Source organism: Manis pentadactyla, chromosome X, assembly GCF_030020395.1.
Source record: "Manis pentadactyla isolate mManPen7 chromosome X, mManPen7.hap1, whole genome shotgun sequence".
In the NCBI taxonomy this organism is placed as follows: domain Eukaryota; kingdom Metazoa; phylum Chordata; class Mammalia; order Pholidota; family Manidae; genus Manis; species Manis pentadactyla.
The window spans coordinates 127665475-127685289 of record NC_080038.1 but is presented as its reverse complement, the minus strand read 5'-3'; the positions used below and the strand labels follow the sequence as shown (position 1 = coordinate 127685289).

At 44.4% G+C, this 19815-nt stretch overlaps 1 protein-coding gene across 2 annotated transcripts in view; it reads left to right on the top strand.

The window, feature by feature from the left end:
• The window catches only part of HS6ST2 (heparan sulfate 6-O-sulfotransferase 2), a 278755-nt gene extending 266154 nt beyond the window's left edge, over positions 1-12601 (top strand). For both annotated transcript variants that reach the window (XM_036931245.2, XM_036931244.2), the window contains one exon: positions 9472-12601. In XM_036931245.2, the coding sequence (XP_036787140.1) occupies positions 9472-10369 (898 nt within the window). In that variant the 3' untranslated portion in view covers positions 10370-12601. The remainder of the gene's footprint in view (positions 1-9471) is intronic.
• Positions 12602-19815: the final 7214 nt, after the last annotated feature.

Sequence of the window (19815 nt, the reverse complement as noted above, 5' to 3'; positions counted from 1 at the left end):
ATGTGGGGAGGGAGGAGTCCTTGGCGGGGAAATCAGGAAACCTGAGTTAGTTCATCCATGGCAGAACTGGTCTCTGCATGTGAAGGGCAGCTCATATCCCTTCGTGAGGCCCCAGCTACCACATCTACACACTGAAGGGGGTTTTCTCTAAAAGTTCTTTCCACCTAAAAAACACACTGAGTATTAATGAACCGAGACTTGCAAAATAATTTTAGAATGTGGAAAATTTCAGGGGGCAGTGTAAGCTGCTAAACTTTTCATGCGCCAGGCAATTGGATGAAGGCTGGTAACCATGGGTCATAAAGCTCGGAATTTCACATCTTGTTAAAGAACTCAGCTTTCTCACTGTTTGCGAAAGTCCTTAGATTTATGTACTCTGGAGCCTATTGGGCTTTGGGTAGGAGAAGAGAAGAGCTAGTTTCTTTTAAAAAGGAGTAAATATCACCAGGATTTATTGTGTGAAGAATTCCATGTTGGGTTTGAATTTACAGACATTAGAAATCTTTTTCTTCCTTTTCAATGAAGAAGAAAGCATCATTTTCCTGCTTCATAAAAGAAAGAGAAGAATGGCATAGAAAAATATTCTTCTGTTTAACGAAAGCCCATTTGTGCTCATCGAGTGTTCCCCCTAACCTTCTGTTAACCGGAGGGAAAAATCAGTTAATCAAGGTGTGAGTTAAGGTATTACTTTATATACATGAAACTGTTCCTTGGTGGCGGGTGGGGGGGGAGCGGGTAGTGTGAACAACAGCGGAAGATCTCTGCAAGGGAAACAGCTTGTTTGGTGGGTGTGAGACTTTCAGTGTCTTCCGTGTTGGTTTTATGTCCAGGAGATGCTCTTCCTGAAATGACTATGTCCTGCTAAGGACTCTTGTCAACCCATTCTAAGAACCAGTGAAAAGTCTTGTTTGCCTCCCAGCCCAGTGGGCCCCCCGGGGTTGCTCCCTTACTTCTCGTGGGTTCCTCGGGAGAGCCAAGCTAGTCATGCGCCCACAGCATCAACTTGAAGGGGAAAAGGAGAAGTTCAGCTTCCCTGTCATGAGGTCTTCCTAGTGTCCTGAGGGCAATTGAGTGAGCTCATGGGTGGCGGTGCTTTAAGTGAGGCAGTTTGTGTGAATGTGACGGCTCACTCCACTCACTAGATAAAGCATGACTACGGAGCCTCTAGACTGTTTTGACAAATGTACCAAAAAACAAGACCCTGAAGTGGGCGTCCACCCACTTCAAAGTAGTTCCCTCTCGACATCCCACACTTCTTTTATGAGGCTGCTGCCGCTGCTCCTCACAGTGTTTGTGGAACTCCTCTTTGGGGACTGCCCGTTTATGAATCACACAAGAAATTAGTTAAAATGGCAACTTCAGGGCTTAAGGGATCCGATTCAATCAGAGGCATATTTGCCTCTGATTCAGTTATAGCTGTACTTTTATTTAGTCTGTGCTCACATGTTAATGTCTGATCGCAAAGCCGCCCTCCTTGCTTTGACTGAGTAACGTACACGCGGTGGGCGGGTCTGTGCAGTTGGGTTAGACAACATTAACCAAGAAAGGAGACGAGGCCTTTAACATTAATGACTTGGGGCCAAGGACAGGCCACCCCAGGGTGTGCCACTTTGCTTGGAGATGATATCGGAGCTGAAACCGTCAAGGCCAGAAGACTCAGAAAGAAACTCTTACCTTCCCCCTAATTGCCAAAAATAATTTAGGTAGATTAATGGCTCTAGGGAGGGAGGTATCACCATAGATAATAACTACAGTATAATATGAACTGGGGGTGGTAGACAGGGAAGAATTTAGCAAAATCTTGTTTGTTAAAATTCCTTTCTATGTCTCATTATTTCTGTGTGGCCACGCATACATTTGTTTATTAAACATTTACTCTTTCATCTTTGTGTGAATTGCTTTCCTTCCCTTTGAGGTCCCAGACCCCTACACCCTACTTGCCTCAGGATGATATGTATACCTCATTTGCCCTGACTGTTTTTAGAATCTCATGTCTACATGGATTCCCTGTAGGTACAGAATTACATTTTATTTTCTCCTGTTAATCTGTGTCACGTCAATTTGATTCTTAGAGAAGCTAAAAGAATGTTGAAAGATAGAGGAAAATGTTTCCTCCCTAACAGACAATGTCACATGTAACTCCCACTGTTTGTAGAGTTTACTTAGGATCACCAACAATTTTTATGTTCCTACCACTCAACATCACTCCAAGAACAAGATGTGCAAAGGCTGTACTTGAAAAAAAATTCAAAACTAGGCTACAAGTATAATAAAATGTTCACCTGTATTGATTTGCACTAAGAATTTGTTTCCTTTTGTAAATTAACTTTTTATTGATCATTCCTGTGACCTTAACTTGTACAGTTGTGCTGCCCATCTTCCATGAAAAAAAAATGGCTTTATATTTATTTTCCCTATGAGTTGTGCAGGAAATACCTTATTGTGGCCTTTCGTGAACCAGTGGCCTTAAAGGGAAGGAAAGGTTTACAGTATGATTATCATAACTGTACAGGCCAACATCCCTGGGCTTTCCCTGGACAGAAATGAGCTTCCTTTGGCTTGTCTAAGGAGTGTAGGGAGGACCTCGGGCTTGCTCTTGGGGACTCACTTGACTTGTGTACACTCGGGGCACCCCCTGGGATCCTGAGAAGGTTTGGACCTTGGAAGCCACATGCCTAGGACATGTTCTCAAACTGGAGTGCACACATGTATCAGAATTTCCTGGAGGGCTTGTTAGAACACAGATTGCCAGGCCCTGGCCTGACTTTCTGCAGTGTGTAGACCCAAGAATGTACATTTCTAACAAGTTCCTAAGTGATGCTGATGCTATACTGGTTCTGGAGCCACAGCTGAGAAACACTAGTTTATTCATAGAAGCAGCAGTCCTGGGTTTGTGTCCCAGGGAGAATACAGGTTCTGGAGTCAGAGAGAAACAGGTTCAATTTTGAACACCTCCCCCCCACCACTTGTGGTATGACACTGAGTCAAATCATATCCCTCTTACCCTCAGTTTCTTCACCTCAAAATGGGAATAATAATATCTGATTCATGGCATTGGTGGGAGTTAATGCGTAAGTGCCAGGCACAAAGTACTCCCAGCAGTTATGCACTAGGTGTTAAGGACGTGCCCTCTCAGCAGCCAAATGTTTCCCCTTCATGGGGGTCAGTGAGCTCTTTCGGGCCTGGTTTATTGTGCCATCTTAGGTAATTAACAGATGCAAAACCAGGATCTACTAAAAATATAAGCCTTAAGCCCAGGAATATTCCTTCCTGTTAGATTGATTCCCAAGGGCTACTGGCAACTTGCGAATATGGGCAAATCCTTGCCTCTCTCTGGGCCTTGATCTCCCAAGCTCTAAAGTGAAGGGGTTGACCTAGATGATTTGCCATCTCAAAGGTTTCTTCTTGTTCTGACAAGTCTGTGATTTTGTGACTTAGAATTCCAGTACTTATTTCAGGATAATATATTAAATAAAAATGAAAAAAACTATCATTCTTGGTTTTATCTACTTACTTACTTTTAATATCCTTAAACTTCCCACCCTTCTTCAACACTGGGCTACTGCACAGAAAGTCAGGGACAACTGTTCAGTATACCTAGATTTCCTTCATAGCTAGATCTCCTTAAGATGGTCCATCATGGTATAAAATGGTGTGTCTGTTATTTAATACTGACATCTAGTGGCTTTTCCTTATCAAAGAAAAATATGTGCGTTTTCCTATTAGCTCATCCTAAACTCTGCTGCTTCTGCTGCTGACATTCATTCAGCAATCTTTTATTAATCACTTATTTTATGTCAAACATTGTGCCAGGCCCAGAAGAGCTTATGTTGATAAATGATACACAGTCCCTGTCTTCCCAGAGTTCACAGTCCAATGGGGGAAGCAGGCAGATCACTAGACAGTCACAGCACATTGGGATAAATGATACAATGGGAGAGAAAATAGCAGCACAGTTCAAACAGAGGAATCCCAGGGCAGTTAACTCTGGCCAGGAAAGTCAAGTAAAGTTTCAGGGAGGAGGTGATCTTTCAGTTGGGTTTTGAAGGTGCTCTCTGGGTAACCTACAAAGGATGGTTAGAAGCCATTCAAAAGCATGAGCACTTCACATACAAAAGAAAGGACCCTGTAGGTGCATTGCCTGAGACCAATTTGGAAAATGAAGATTACTTTTGTACACCTGGAGCATGGCATATAGGGCAGGGTTTCTCAACCTTGGCACTACTGACATTTGGGACCGGGTAATTCTTTCCATTCTAGGAGGCTTCACCACTTCCCTAAACTCCATCTACTAGATGCCAGTAGCACCTGCCCCAAATTGTGACTACAAGAATGTCTCCACATATTGCTAAATTTCCTATAGTTGGGGGAAAAAAGGGGAAGATACAAAATCACTCATGGCTGAGAAAGACATATAGAGGGAGCTTGATAGAAACAAGTCTGGAAAGAAAGAAAGGTGGTTGCCATGTCCTATAAGGCTGCATCTAGCATGTAGAAGAGCTCGGAGTTCATGTCATAGCTGTGAGGGGTTAAGAAGTCTTAACTAGGGAATGACAAGTCAGATGAGTGCAGGATGGTGTTGTGAAAGGGGTGTGAGACCAGCCGTGGGGAGGTGGGCCGGGATGCTGCTAGTGATCCACGATGGCAGCAATGAGGGCCTGACCCCAGGCGGTGGTGGAAAGGATGGACTTGAGAGCTATTTGACAACTAGAATCAGCAGGCCTTGGGGAAAGTTCAGATGGTGGTGGTGAGCGAGATAGAGCATTCAAGGATGGCCCCCAGGTTTCTTGCTTGAACAGCTCTTTCATTGCTTGCTATTGCTGTTTCCACAATTGCTTATCAATGACAGGAAAAAGTTGGCCTTGACTTGTAGAGGGGGGCAAACCTTTCACTGTGTTCTGCCTGTAAAGGCATCACGGGCTTGTAGAAGTAAAGCCCAATGGTCATTAAATTCACCCAAGTAACTGATGGGGAGTCATGACTCCAATTTAAAGATGTGGTGCTTGGTCATCTTCATTAAGTGACACATTTGGTCACAAGATATTTCCTCCCAGTTACTACTAATGGAAAAGGTTGAGCGTGATTTTTCCTGTGGCTGAGCCATGTTACATGGTTCACTCATCGAAAATTAAACCAGTCCATTCAGCAGCACCCTTTGGGTTTATGTCAACCTGAAGGGAGGTTTCTAACACCTACCACAGACCTGCTCTCACCTGCATCTTGTTCTGTTTTGGTCAATGCCTAAATGCAGGCATTGCCAAGAGGAATAAGAACATATGGTGAAGACACTGGAGGGTATAATCACAATCCAGATGCATTTTGACAGGCTTAGACTTTCTCTAAGAAGAAAAAAATGAAACAGGACCACAAATAAATTGCATCAGTCCAGGACAAAGTAGATTGGGTTTCGAAATGGCATCTGTGTAAAAGAATGAAAGAACTGTGTGTCAGTGGTGTGGACTGTCTGCCAAAAAGGCCAATGTGAGATGAAGCCACATTAAGAGAAATGGTGTCAAGAATGAGAGAGATGATAGACTGTCCCTACCTGTCACTTGTCAGACCACACCTGGAGGGCATGTTCCAGTAGAGTGGGATATATTCAGGAGCAAACAAGAGGACACTGAGGGCACTTGAAGCAATGCAGAGAAAAGTTTAAAATCATATTTAGTATAAAGAAGAGAAACCTCATGGTACTGAAATGCTGTCTTCATCTCTATGAAGCCACACGTGTGGAATCAGAAACCAGTCCTTATGTAGTCTGTCATGGTCTGAAACTACCACTTTGCACTGACAATTCCACACCTTTATGTGAGGCCCAGATCACTCTCTAAGTGCTAGGTCTGTGCCCTGAACTCCTTTTGGACATCCCACAGGCACCTCGAACTTTCAGCTCGAGACGTTGGAGGCATCCTTGGCCCCTCCTCCTTCCTCCGCCCTACATTTGTCATCAAATCTTGTTATCGCTACCTCCTAAATATTTCTCTAGTCTGCCCCCTTCTTTTCTGCAGTAACCTCAACTAATTTCCCTCATTCCATCTCCACATGCCACACACAGTAATCCTTCTAAAACATAGATTTCGTCATGTCATTCCCCTGCCTAAAACCCTTCAAAGGCCTTCCAGTTGTCTACTGAAGTCTAAACTCGTTTAATATGGCATCTGAGGCCCTCCACAATGAGGTCTGTGGCTACCTCTTCACCCCACTTCCTGCCACTGCCCTTTAATTCCCAGTCAGCTGTTTGCAGGGTACTTCCCCCCCACACAACAGGCTGGTGCATGCCTCTGTGCCTGTATTCATGCTCTTTCTACCTCATGCTGCATGAGTCTCCTTGCCTCATCTAATTCTTACTTGTTTTTCAAAATAAAGCTAAGAAACTAACTCTTTCCCATATTGCTAGGCTAGGCTAAGATAGGCTAAGAATCCCTGCAAGGTGCTTTCATTGCACCTTCTCCTTGCTCCAGTCATTAGCTGCATGTCGTTGTTCTCCTTCAGTTCCCGTGGCCTATCCCTATTGGCACCCCCAGCGTCTCCCATGTTTCTGTGCCCATCTGCCTCCCTGGGCATGTTCCCGTCAGCTTGGGCTTTCATATCCTCAGGTGCCTTGGGTGGGGAGGCTCTTTCGCTGACATTTCCTTAGCAACTCTCCACCCAGAAGAATGAGCATCCTGGATCCTTTGCTCCCCAAAACCTCCCAGGTGTTACCTTATCTGCTGTCCCACCTCAGCACACTGTGCAATCCTGGAGACAGTCCACCAGACAGTCCTGGAGACCTGCCCTTCCTCAGAACTTCTTTATCACCCATGGGATCAGTTTTTCAAGCACCATCAAGTGTTTCCAGTTCAGGCAGTCTGGGACCTCAGGCCTATGTTCCCTGTGAGAAGAGGGCTGTGGACAGTCACTGAATCTCCAGAGCCATCGTCATGTGCGCAGAGGGAAGATGGTATTACTAGGGCAGTGTGTGTGCACATGCACGTGCGTGCGTGTGTGCATGGGAGTAGGCTCTTATCTTTTCGCAGTCGCCACGACAATCCCGAGACAGTGTAAAGATGGAGGCTGTCCACATCTTGTGACACCAGACCTCCAGGTGGAAGGAGTCACACGTCCATAACATGAGAAACTCTCTGAGTGTCTGGTTTTGCCTTTCTGTGGTGCCCCTGTCTCTCTCCAGTGGGAATGTCGGTCCTCATACTGACCCTGGTGGTGGGAATCTATCTGCTCTGAAAGACAAGGAAGAGTTGTAAGGAAAGAGCGCTTCAGACCTGCACAGCGGTGCACTCTAGAATTGACCAGGAGATGTCACTGTAGGCTTAAACCACTAAAACACATCAGGGCAGCAGGACTGGCAGCTAAGCATGAAGGTGACTCTGTTACAGGAGTTTAAAATACCCAACAGCCCCCATTATAATGCATGCCTGGAAAAGCTAATTGAAAGACTAATCCAAATGTGTCACTGGACTTCATAAATTTCTTTCTTCTCCAAATAATCAGATTAATTGCCACTCAGTTGTTGCCCCAGGCTTAGCATAAAGGCTAGATAATATATACTAGGTGAATGAATGAGCGAATACCCGAAGTAGGAATGGAAGGAGGGAGCCCATGGGAATAGTAGTCACCTTTGTTGGCAAAGGCTGTTGAGGAACACAGGCTGCTACTCATTAGTGGTGGGTCTTCACAGAGATGAATTTCCGTGGCACCAGCAAACTCATGTCCTAGGAGAAGCAGTCAGGTAGGCAAAGGTGGCCCTGGCTCCTTCATCCTCACTCTCAGATGCTTGTTCTGTGACCCAGGCTTGTTTATTCCAGAAAAATACATAAGGCATTTTTTTAAAACCTTTCTGTGATTTTTGCAGGGCACTTAGAAGATTATTCAGAGTTTTATATGATGAAGCATGGCCTTCCCAGCTCCCAATTTTCTCTCTCCTCTTCCCTGGAATAGTTTATAAATGATTAAAGGCGTTACTGAAATTCTGCTTTGTGTCAAGTGTAAAGGTCAAGGTACACAGCCAGAATGAATGGGATGAGAGTTCTAGAAGAATAGCACAGAGCCCCCGTCTTGGAAAACATAGCTACCATAGAATTACGAACAAGTAATTATAATTCAGAATGAAAGTGTCATAACAAAGGCTAAGTGTGGAAGTGCCTTGGTGACACAGAGGAGGAGGTGATGGCTGGGAGCAAAGGGTGGGGTAGATTTTCTCAGAGGAAAGATAGTACTGGGACTGGAACTTAAATGATGAGTAGAATTTTCCAGTCAAAGAAGAACAGTCACACCAAGCAAAGGAAACACCATGCACAGAGTGGAGGCATACAGGGCAGCTCCCAGGGTGCACAGGTTGCTCAAAGCCCAAGACTTGGGAGAAACAGTTCCTCAGAGGACATCCGCCAATAGACGCAGCCATTCGGGAGGTTGAGTTGGCCCCCTCTGGCTCCTAGTGCACATATACAGGACCACCAGTCCCTCTGATAGGAATGAATAAACTTCAGAGAAGTGGCAAGCCATTCCTCAGGTTTCCTTTAAGAAACGAAATGGTAATATTCAGTGTTTACCACTGCACCTTCAACACTGTGCCCTTCCAAGACCTCCGCGTTCACCCAGGTTGGTCTCTCCCCTTGAGTTTGCCTGATCACATCACAGGCCTTGACGTTTCTGGGGTGTGCTGTGTGTGTGTGCACCTGCTGTATATGGTGGGGTGTGTGTGTGCTTGTGTCATTTAAATGTCTGCTAGTCCACTATTTGAGCAAAGAACATTACCAGTTTGCAGCTTTAAAGTGAAAAAAGCCATACAGCAAAGCCTGCAACTTGCTGACATCCAGGTATCCTCTCAGTAGGTAAAGAAAAGGGACATTTTGGAGTGGATAGAGTTAACTTTCCTATACTGGGACTATTATCGTGTGAGCCAAGGCTGAAACCAAGGTAGGAGCTCGCATATGGGCCATTGGCAGCTACCAAGTGTATTTCAGTCAGTGACTAACTGCAGTGTTTATTTCTGGAGGCCCTGGGCTGCTCTGCCTAATTCTACATTCCACTCCCATAACCTATGAGCTGTGATGTTATGACAGTAGTCAAAATCAAAAGCTTCCTATCAGAGTCTCTTTCAACAAGGTTTTGTTTTTCAATAAGATATCCTGATTAGACTGGATACTGGGGAAATGTTTTTGTATGTTTGGTAAGAAAGATTAGAATTTGAGCTTACTTATCAATTCCATGTCACTTCAATAAAATCACTTGCTTCCACTGAGTCTCCATCCATTTCATGATCAGCTACTGGGGCTTTAGGGGTAGGAGATATGAAATAAAGTGGCTGCCTACTTCACCAATGACTACAGTTCACAGGACAAATGCCACCAGATCCCCATCATTCCCCTTTTGCATTTCTTACTAGCCAGTGGACATCACATGTGCCATGCACCTCCCTGACTCCACTTACGTCACCCACATCCCTGACTACTGCTGTCTGTGCTTTGTCCACAGGAACTTCCACTACATCACCATCCTCCGAGACCCAGTGTCCCGGTACTTGAGTGAGTGGAGGCATGTCCAGAGAGGGGCGACATGGAAAGCATCCCTGCATGTCTGTGACGGAAGGCCCCCAACCTCCGAAGAGCTGCCCAGCTGCTACACTGGTGATGACTGGTCTGGCTGCCCCCTGAAAGAGTTCATGGACTGTCCCTATAATCTGGCCAACAACCGCCAGGTGCGCATGCTCTCTGACCTGACCCTAGTAGGCTGCTACAATCTCTCTGTCATGCCCGAAAAGCAAAGAAACAAGGTCCTCCTGGAAAGTGCCAAATCGAATCTGAAGCACATGGCGTTCTTCGGCCTCACTGAGTTTCAACGGAAGACCCAGTATCTGTTTGAGAAAACCTTCAACATGAACTTTATTTCACCATTTACCCAATATAATACCACTAGGGCCTCTAGTGTAGAGATCAGTGAGGAAATCCAAAAGCGTATTGAGGGACTGAATTTTCTGGATATGGAATTGTACAGCTATGCAAAGGACCTCTTTTTGCAAAGGTATCAGTTTATGAGGCAGAAGGAGCATCAGGAAGCTAGGCAGAAGCGTCAGGACCAACGCAAATTTCTGAAAGGAAGGTTCCTTCAGACCCATTCCCAGAGCCAGGGCCAGGGCCAGGGCCAGGGCCAGAGCCAGAATCCGAGTCAGAATCCAAGTCAGCATCCGAGTCAGAACCCAAATATGAATGCAAATCAGAATGTGACTCAGAATCTGATTCAGAATCTGACTCAGAATTCGAGCCAGAAGGAGAACCAGGAAAGCCAGAAGCAGAGCCCAGGCCAAGAGCAGAGCGATAGCAGCGCCAGCAATGGCACCAGTGACTACATAGGCAGTGTAGAGAAATGGCGCTAGGTGGCTCCCAAAGGCTTTTGCACACTTCTCCCAGAGCGCCAGTAAAAATAGAGCATATCTTAAAAGACATGAGTGTCCAAACACATTCAGCTTCCTTAAGTTTGGAAGTCAAAAAAAGTTAAGATGTTGCCTTTACAGTTGCCTTTCAATTGAATGTTATACTGTGCGTGGGTAAAACAAATTTCAATATGTAATTAAATCGTCTTTTTTGGGGTTTGTTGGAGAATTTATAAGTTCCAAAAGCCAAACCAGACTCACCAGAAATTGCTGTTGAGATATTTTAAGAAGTCTTTAATTTGTTATAGAGACAAAATGAAAATGTAAAATGTGGCCGTTTAATTTATGGCTAAGAAATGGACTTTCAATTATTCATGATACACTGTTAAAAACCCAATCTTGGAAGCAAACATTTTTTCCAGGGGTGAACATGAATATAAACACTAAAAAAATCTAAAATGAACCATGAAACTTTTATTTTCTTCTGATTTTAACAAGGAATCTATTTAAACAGAATAAGAACTGATGGTAAATTTTACCAAACTGTAGAAAATAAAAATTTTCTCTCTCAAACATGGGTCATTTTATGTAAAAGTATTGGCTTTTCAAGTAGAACAGGACTCATATCTTGTTATTTAAGAGATGTTTAAAATTTTAAACTTTTTCTACCTTCTACTGTTTAAAGGTTTTAAACAGGGTGTATCTCACATTAAACAAATCGCTTTTTTTTCCCCCAAATGGAATACCAATACAAAGGTCTAATTTCCAGATGCTTTCTGGACACTGTAATTTCAACAATTTTCTAATCTTTTTGGCACTGCTTCTCAATCATTTGAAAGCTTCTCTGAGTTGTGCTCATTCCAAACTAACCCATTTATAAAATCTTTCTTCATCATCTAAATGGTGTGTCGCTGAATTTATTGTGATATATAATCCTGGATTAACACCAGGACTTTCTTTCTATAGAACTGTCTTATCGATGTTGGTGTAGTGAGGTCCTTATCAAGAAACTCTTGAACGGGATAATGTGTCTAAAAATATTGCTGAAATTATTCTTAATCGTATAAAATTGAATCTGAATGTGAATGAACTGTTCTTTACTTTTTGTATATTTCTATTGTCATGTTTCCTGTTGGGCTGGCTGTTGTTAGCCCACTAGTTCTTTTTCTTGTTGACGGAGCGTAGACAATTTCAAGAGAAAGAAAACAGTAGAATAAGCATTAGGACAGCCAGAGTTATTCAGGAATTCCAGAAGCTGTACCTCCATACTTTGGGTTGACCCTCTACCAGGTTTTGTTTTAAGAGAAGAAAAGGGAAGAGTGTTCTGCACTGAGATCAAGAATCAGGAGCATATGGGTTGAGGAAAGCGATTTAGTATCATAAGTCCGTGCATAAATATTTTAGGGTATCAATTATGAATCGAGCAGGGCAAAATGAAGTATGTAACCTATTGTGCTACCAAACGTCATGAAACTGGGCAGTTTCCACTTTATGAGTTTTGCTATTTTTGTAAGGACTCACACTAACCCCCTGGCTGTCAACCAAACAAGGCAACTGGAAGTGGCATTTTTTTCAAAAGGGACATGCTTAGAAGTGTGACCATAAAGTCACATCTTGTAAAACCTGTTCATTTGCATGCTCCAGTTTCATCTGTAATAATATGGCCACAAGCTGGACAGGAAGCTGAATATTTGGTTTTAAAAATAAATTTTCTTGACTCCGAGCTTGTGTCAACATATCTAAATTTTGTTCTGTCCGACGGTATTACAGTCCTGGGAATTCTGAGATCTGAAAAACTGGAAGGAAATTAAAACCAAACACACCTTGAAGTCAGAGTTTTAGAGTGCAACTATTTTGTGTACATTGTGTTTTTAAGATAAAGATTCTGTAGATATCACTGTGGTATTACAAGTTTATTTAGGTTTAATCGATCATGTTTGCTCTTACAACTGATAAGTACTGTTGGAAAGCAGGATGAAGCCCGAGCCAGTGGAAAAGCTTGTTACAAAAAAAATCATGTTGTGTTACTGCTGTGGTGTGCATGGTTTGCAGAGCTCAAGTGCATTTTCTCTGTCTATACTGATTATTGTACATAGGGGATGTTATAAATATACATTTTTGTCATCATGTAAATCCCACGATTTCAACTGTAAACATCTGTCCAATGGTGTAGCTTTACAAACCATTCACTGATTTTGTGTAATTTAACAATAGATATGAAATAAAGTTTAAATGACAGGCTCTGAGTATATTCATGATTTTAAGGTTTGCAGCCACTAGACGTTATGACATCCCAGAGAGAATTTCTCTTTCCTCAAGGAGTTTCCCTTTTTCCTCTCGGCCACCAGGCATGGACATGAGATGGCCCATTCTAATCTACCACACTAAAATGGCCTTAGCTTTGATGGATTCCTTCTGGGAGTCCACACTCTTTCCTCTTTTGAGTAAAACAAAGTTGCCAAAGACAAGGGTTGCTATGTGTCTTAGTCACCTTAGACTGTTATAACAAAATACTAAAAACTGGGTGGCTTCTCGACAACAGAACCTTATTTCCTGCAGTTCTGGAGACGGAAAGCATGAGATCGGAGGGCCAGCCCGGCCCACTTCTGATGTGGGTCCTCTGGCCAGTTGCAGAAGGCTGTTTTTTTGCTGTGTCCTTAGACGGCAGCAAGTGGCTAGCTGAGACTGGAACTATTTTGTTTCACTGGCCTCTTCTTATAAGGGCATTAATCCCATTCCCTGAGGACTCTGCCGCAGGACTAATCACCTTCCAATGGCCCCCACCTCCAAATACCATCAGTTTGGGGTCAGTTTTCAACGTATAATTGTGGGAGGGACACAAATGTTCAGTCCCTTGTGCTATGCAAATGAAATGCAGGTGTGTTTTAATTTAAAAGTTATTAAAGGAGATATTCGCATGTCTAAGAGCACGCAGGAAGGAAAAATAGTGCTCTTTATTTCTTATCTATCCCCTCTGGCCACAGGATAGAGGTTAAAGGTAAGCATTAAGGTACTGACTTTGACAGTTATAAACACAATATGCTGTAATTATATTCAAAGTACATATTTTTTCAAACAAACTTGCGGTTAGGACTGCGAATGGGGATGATTCATCCTTGCCCTTTCGCAAGAGAATTTAGGTATCAGTTCCGTGGGACTAGAAGGAAGAAAGCTACAAACATGGGGGATTTCGCTATACTCAGTGTAATATATATTATATTCCAATATACTATGTATAAACTATTTAACCATAGGAGGTTTTGCCCATCAACTGCTTATTAATAACTGGGTGGCCAAAGGTCCTGATTGTATAAGGGTCCTATGGCCCCTTAGAGGAACTGTGAACAGGAACATGGAGGCCAAGAACTTGAAATATTTAGGAAATAAAGTTGTTTCCTTTCCCTTGTCCCTTGGGGAGGTACTCCTGGAGAGTAAAGCACTCTAACTGAAGCGGGGAGAAGGCAGAAGATGGATGAATATTATGCTTCAGACACAGATCAGGGTTGGCTGCTAAGGAATTGGGCTCCTGAGGTACCCACAGGGGAGCTGTAAGGAAGAAATAACTAACTGACTCAGTTCCTCAGGATTCTCAGTAGGAGTTAGAACCAGGTAAAAGCAGTAAGCCTGACTTTGGGGGCTGGGAGGTCTGAAAGAGCCATGACACTTGGAGGGATGATTTCCTTCTCCCCATGCCTGAGGCCTGAAAGAGACCAACAGAGAAGTTCAGGGTGGCAGTGGGCAACCCACAGCTTTCTTGCCTCCCCCTGCAGAGTTCCTTCTCTCATCTCCATGAGGGATTAAACTAAGCCAACCAACAACAACTGGGTGTTTGGTAAAAAGTGCAACAAGACACACAAGCACAGTGCGTGCTGCCTCCAAAAATAATCCCAGGGGACTGTGGAGTAAGGCAATTGAATCTCTCAAATGGCAAGAAGGAGGTGACCTGACAGTTTTAAATGTCCAAAGAATGAGATCAATACTGAAAAATTCTGAAGTAAGTTTATAACACATGAGTCAGACCTTCACCGATGTTCAAAGCCCTCAGAGTGTGGGAGAAAACCACCTTGAAAACAAAGCAAATCAGCTGTTTCTCCGTGCAGATGACAGTGTTCTGAGCAGCTGGAGCCAGGGGCCAAAAACTACAGACCTGGGGCCAAGTACAGCCCTCCACCTGCTTTTGTAAATAAAACTATTGGAACTGAGCCATGCCCATTTCTTTACGTATTTCCTCTGGCTGCTGTCACACTGCCCAGGAAGTAGTTGCAACAGAGATCTTAGGACCTGAAAAACCTAAACTAATTATTTTCTTGCCCTTGAGATTAAAAAAGTCATCAACCCCTGAGGTAGAGAGCCAATCAAAATTTCCTAAAAAGCGAAATCTTGGCAGAGTCTGAGAGAATAGAGAGGTGTGATTCACAGAACATACTTCCCAGTAATACCACCACAAACAACATTTATGGAATACCTACTATGTGAAAGTTGCTGCACTAGGCCTGAGAACAGAGAAGAGTGACCTTTCCTCTCAAGATTAGCAAAAACCAAATGCCAGGTCAGAGAGGATAATTAAAAGCTTAATCAGCTTTTCAGTGTGTGTGATCACATGCTTGTTAAAAATTAAAACAGTGTAGAAGTATGTAAAGTAAAAAGTGAATTGACCTACACAACTCGCATTACCCCCAAATAAAGTAGCTAGTGTAATTATGTGATTTCTTCCAGACCTGCATGTCTTATTCCACATCTAATCAAGTCTAATCTCTTCCTCTCTCCCTTTTTCCTTCCCTCTCTGCCTCCTGCATACAAACATAATATTGATAAAAATGAAACCATATTGTTCTCATTGTTACTCAATTTCTTTTTTCTTTTAAAGCTCAACAGTGAATCATGGTTTCCTTTCAAAGCTGGAATACAGTGGATGGTTGACCCAAGCCCCCAAACTGACTACTGCTGGTGTTTAGGCTGCAAGTGTGAGCTTTGAGTCCATACAACCTGGCTTCAGATTCCAGCCTCACCCCTAAGCAACTCTGTGACCTTGGGGAAGTCACTAACCTCTCCATGCCTCAGTTTCCTCACCTGTAACTAGGGAAAAAATAGCTCCATCTTCAGAGGGTTGTGAGAATTAGCTGAGTTCATATTTGCAAAGCACTTTGAATTCTGAGTGCCTGACACAGAATGAGCCTTCTCTGGGCTTGATTGTGTTTATCATTATCATGATTATGGCCATTAGGATGAAGGCAAGATGTCTGATGAATGCCCACGTCTTTAATAGCTAAAGACTGATTGTGAGATCAAGAACTGAAAATATTGGCAAGAAAATAAAAACAAAAAGTTATATATGTCCTATTGTGACTAATTTTAAAGACACTTTTCTAAAACTATAAAAATACATAGTACATAGTTATTAAATGTATCAATACCTATCTTCAGGTTTACTTTTGAGTTTTGAATGTAGCCAGTGACAGAAGCATTCTCAAAGAGCTAACAGCAAAATGCCAAGTGAGTCATCAGTACTCTCTCCAGCGATGAAAATGCATTATCTAATGTCCCTGGCTGATTTGGGACCTACTTTATTGCACTTAGCCAAGGATGACTCACCACCAGCCCCCTTCCTTTCCCACCCACTCTCCACCCAACATTGCCAGAGTATGGGCTTGTTTGCACGGTGGGATCTGAGAGCCCCCAAAGGTCTAGCTGCCTCCCTCGCGGGTCTGGGTTAGTGCCTGGAATTCCCACACTCGGAACTTGGCCCTGAGGGTATAGAGCAGCCTTCCAGAAGACCATACTAAAATGCATATATGCCTCCTAGGAGGGAGGAGGGAGAGTAAACCATTAAAAGTTAGCACATACTAGTTCATCAGATTGGCAGTCACGAAGGGCCCTGAGGGAAAGAGGCCACAAGTAAATTCAGGTAGCTCTCACTTCACTTTAAAAAAAGAAAAGGAAAAAGAATAGTTTGCTTCTCTCCCATTTGAATTTTTAAATTTTGATCTTGTTGCCTTCAGGGCAGGATATGGCTCAGTGACCCTCATCAAGTCTCATTAAGTTGTATAAATTCGATTCTCATTATGCCAGGTTAAATCTTGTGACTTCACTAATCTTGGTCAGATTTAATGATGCCTAACTGGGCCTAAGAAAAGTTTAACAGTTTTTGTGTTTTGAAAATGCTCTACTGGATTTCATGTGACTTAAGAATACCCGAGAGGTATTGTCAAGTCTTAAAAGAGAGTACCACAGCTTGAGAGGGCCTAACCAGCCAGTTGGAGCCAATCCTAACTGGCCTTTCCATGGATTGATTCAAACATGAGAGTGCCTTTTTCCCAGGCCTGAAAGAGGTCTTCTGCTCCCAAAACTAGCGAGAGCAGGATCAGGTGCCCACCGACGTCCTTGGGCTCACATGGCAAAGACAGAATCTGATCAGAGGCAGTTTAGGCTTCACAAAGCTGAACATGTAGGAAGGAAGTTTAAAATAAAGAGCCTTAGCACTGATTAGTCCACATAAATAGAATTTATCAAGAATGATCTTGACCCAACAGGATCAGTAGCTTCCAAAAGCTCCCCAGTGCCCAGTGCCATTGAAAGCACACTTTCCCCAAACTCTCAGACACTTGGCAGGATGGCCACTGTTTTGGTTTCCCAGCAATCCCACTCAAGGTCAGGTTTCTCTGTTGCCTACCTGGATGGTCACAATGTCTTCCTAAGTATTCTGTCCTCAGCCTCTTTCTTATTTTTTGTTTCTCAGCCTCTTTCTTGACTATCACACTCATCTTCCTAAAATTACTGTGTCTCCAAACCTAATCCATGGATGTATGACCTCTGAATCCTCCCTGATGTGTTTTGTTTAAAGATGCAGATTCCCTGGGTCCCACTGCAGAGGTTCTGAATCAGAATTTCAGGTGCCAAAGCAACAGATTCTGTCTTTCTGGTGAAAGGCTAAGATGGTTTGAAGATGCTCAGGTAAGCTGGAGAGTTACTGTCCCAAATCACAGGTCTGATCATCCTACGCCCTTCTCAAATGCACAGAGCTCTCTATAATCTGACCCCAGCTCTCTTCCCAGGCTCATTGTTGAATGCCACCCTACTTAAACTTGAACCTTTGCTTGAGGCTGAAGTTCTTTACTCCTTCTCCCCAGTATGGGCCTTCCAAAATGAATTTGAATAGAAGTTTTGGAGGTATTATTGACTCTAACAGGCTATATGTAAAATCCTGCATAGGCTGATTGCCATCTTAACAGAATTTTAATGAACTTAATAAGCCTTGGGTCAAAAGCAAGTAGCAAGCAAGTAGAGCAGGTGAGAGTTTCTACCTTGAATGGGTCTGTACAGAGCAGAGGAAGCCAACCCCAGATAGACACAGTTCAAACTGGTGGAACTCTGTGAGGTGTGAAGACTAGTGGTCCATTCAGGTCACACTGGAAGGTCTACTCTCTTCCCAGCTTGATTCCCATAGCTTGGGCCACTGTGTGCCACGTGGTGGCTAGCCCTGCCCCAGGCATTGCAAGTAAGCCCTTCGTGAATGTGGAGGCATTTATTTGACCCACTTCAGCTTGATAACCCTCTGTCCAGTGTCTTGCCAATGGATTTCAGCCTCGGGCAAGTTCACTAGGGATTCAATGAGACCAAAGAATGACAATGGAATGTTCTTGGGGTGTGTGGATAAAATGAAGGTTCCTGTGGCCAGGTTCTCACCTGGTCCTGTTTGGCTTGCTCACTACACATGTGTGAGCAATACGTTGTTATTGACTCTATATAAAGAGCTCCGCCCAGTGCTCTGGGTGACATGGTGGCACAGCTGCAAGGCTGCAGGAGAGCAGAGCGGAGGCTGGAGTGGTGGCAGCACCGAGGAGAGAGGCCCAGAGGATGGCTGTGCAGGCAGAGAGGCCCAGAGGCAGAGACTGGCTTGCTGCATGCAGACTCGCTCTGAGCAGATGGGATTCTAGTGATTGACCTGCCACTGTGGAAATAAAGTTGGGTATAACCCTTTCACCCCAAGAATGTTTTGCTGTCATTTCTTTGGTCACATAGAATCCATAGTGAACTTGCCCAGGGCTGAAAACCATTGGCAAGACAATTGGCGATGTCAGCAGGGTGACCTAGGAGAAGAAGAGGCTGCCCTCATGGAAGGAGTGTTTCAGCAGCTGCCCCTATGGAAGGGGAGACACACGAATGTCCCCCTGTGCACGTCGTACTGTGAAGGGGTGGAGGACTGGGGTCCACCCCAAGAGAACGAAAATTTGCTGCTGGCTGAAATGGCTTCACTACGAAGTGCTGTGGAAATAGTAAAGGCCCGAGAGAAGGCAGCACATGAAGGAGAAGCAGCCCGAGAAGGAGCAGCATGAGAAGCAGCAGCCCGAGAGCGCAGGCTGCCAGGTGCCGAGGGGCGGGTGAAGGATGTAGTGGGGCCGTCAGCCCCAGAAATGGAGCAGCGGAGGTTTGGCAAACAGGTGGGGGTGGAGGCTCTGCTGGTGCCGGAGGCATCGGCCCCTCCTTGGTGGAGACCCCACCTGGCTGAAAGCTGGTGGGAAGCCAGGACTCGGCAGCCTCGGGCTCCTCCGGGAGAGGTGCAGCCCCTCCCCAGGTCGAGAGGCTCTCCCTGCTCTGCTTCTGCCCTCAGGCTCAAGCACAACAGGAGATGCGGTCTGCTTCTAGAAGGAAGAATGTAAAGGGCCCCGTGAAGGTCACGAGGACCCAGATGTGGGCTGATTTGATAAAGGCAGGAACAGACAGAAATCGGATGGACCTGTGGCTACAACTGAGACTGGAGCAGTGGTTCTGGCTGCTGAGGACGAAGCAGAGGCAGAGATAAAGCAACAAGATCGGCCTGTGTCTGCAAGACTTTCTGCTGGACAGGCTGGAGAAGGTAGGTATTGTAAGGCCCACCCATGGTCCTTTTGGCCTTTTGCTTAACTCCTTTGAGTAGAACTGGTTTGAATCCTCCCAGGTGACCACCTGGTGCCAATGGATCTCCTCAGGCTTGAGGGTTATTATAATTTGTTGTAATTTTTGTTATTTGTATATTGTCATAGATTTACAATGTTCCAGCTTCCTTGCACAGGGACCATTGCAGAGGATTGAGGGCACATAGATTGAGAGGCAAGAATCCTGGAGGGGTGGAGGGTGGATAAAATGAAGGCTCCTGTGCCCAGGATTCTCTCCTGGCCCTGGTTGGCTAGCTCACTGCACACGTGTGGGCAATACATTGCTACTGGGTGACACGGTGGCACAGCTTCAAGAGAGCAGAGCAGAGGCTGGAGTGGTGGCAGCACCAAAGATGGCTATGGGGGAAGAGAGGCCCAGAGGCCCAGAGGCAGAGACCGGCTTGCTGCATGCAGACTCGCTCTGAACAGATGGGATTCTAGTGATTGACCTGCCGCTGTGGAAATCAAGTTGAGTATAAACCCTTTCACCCCAAGAACGTTCTACTGTCATTTCTTTGGTCACATTGAAACCATATT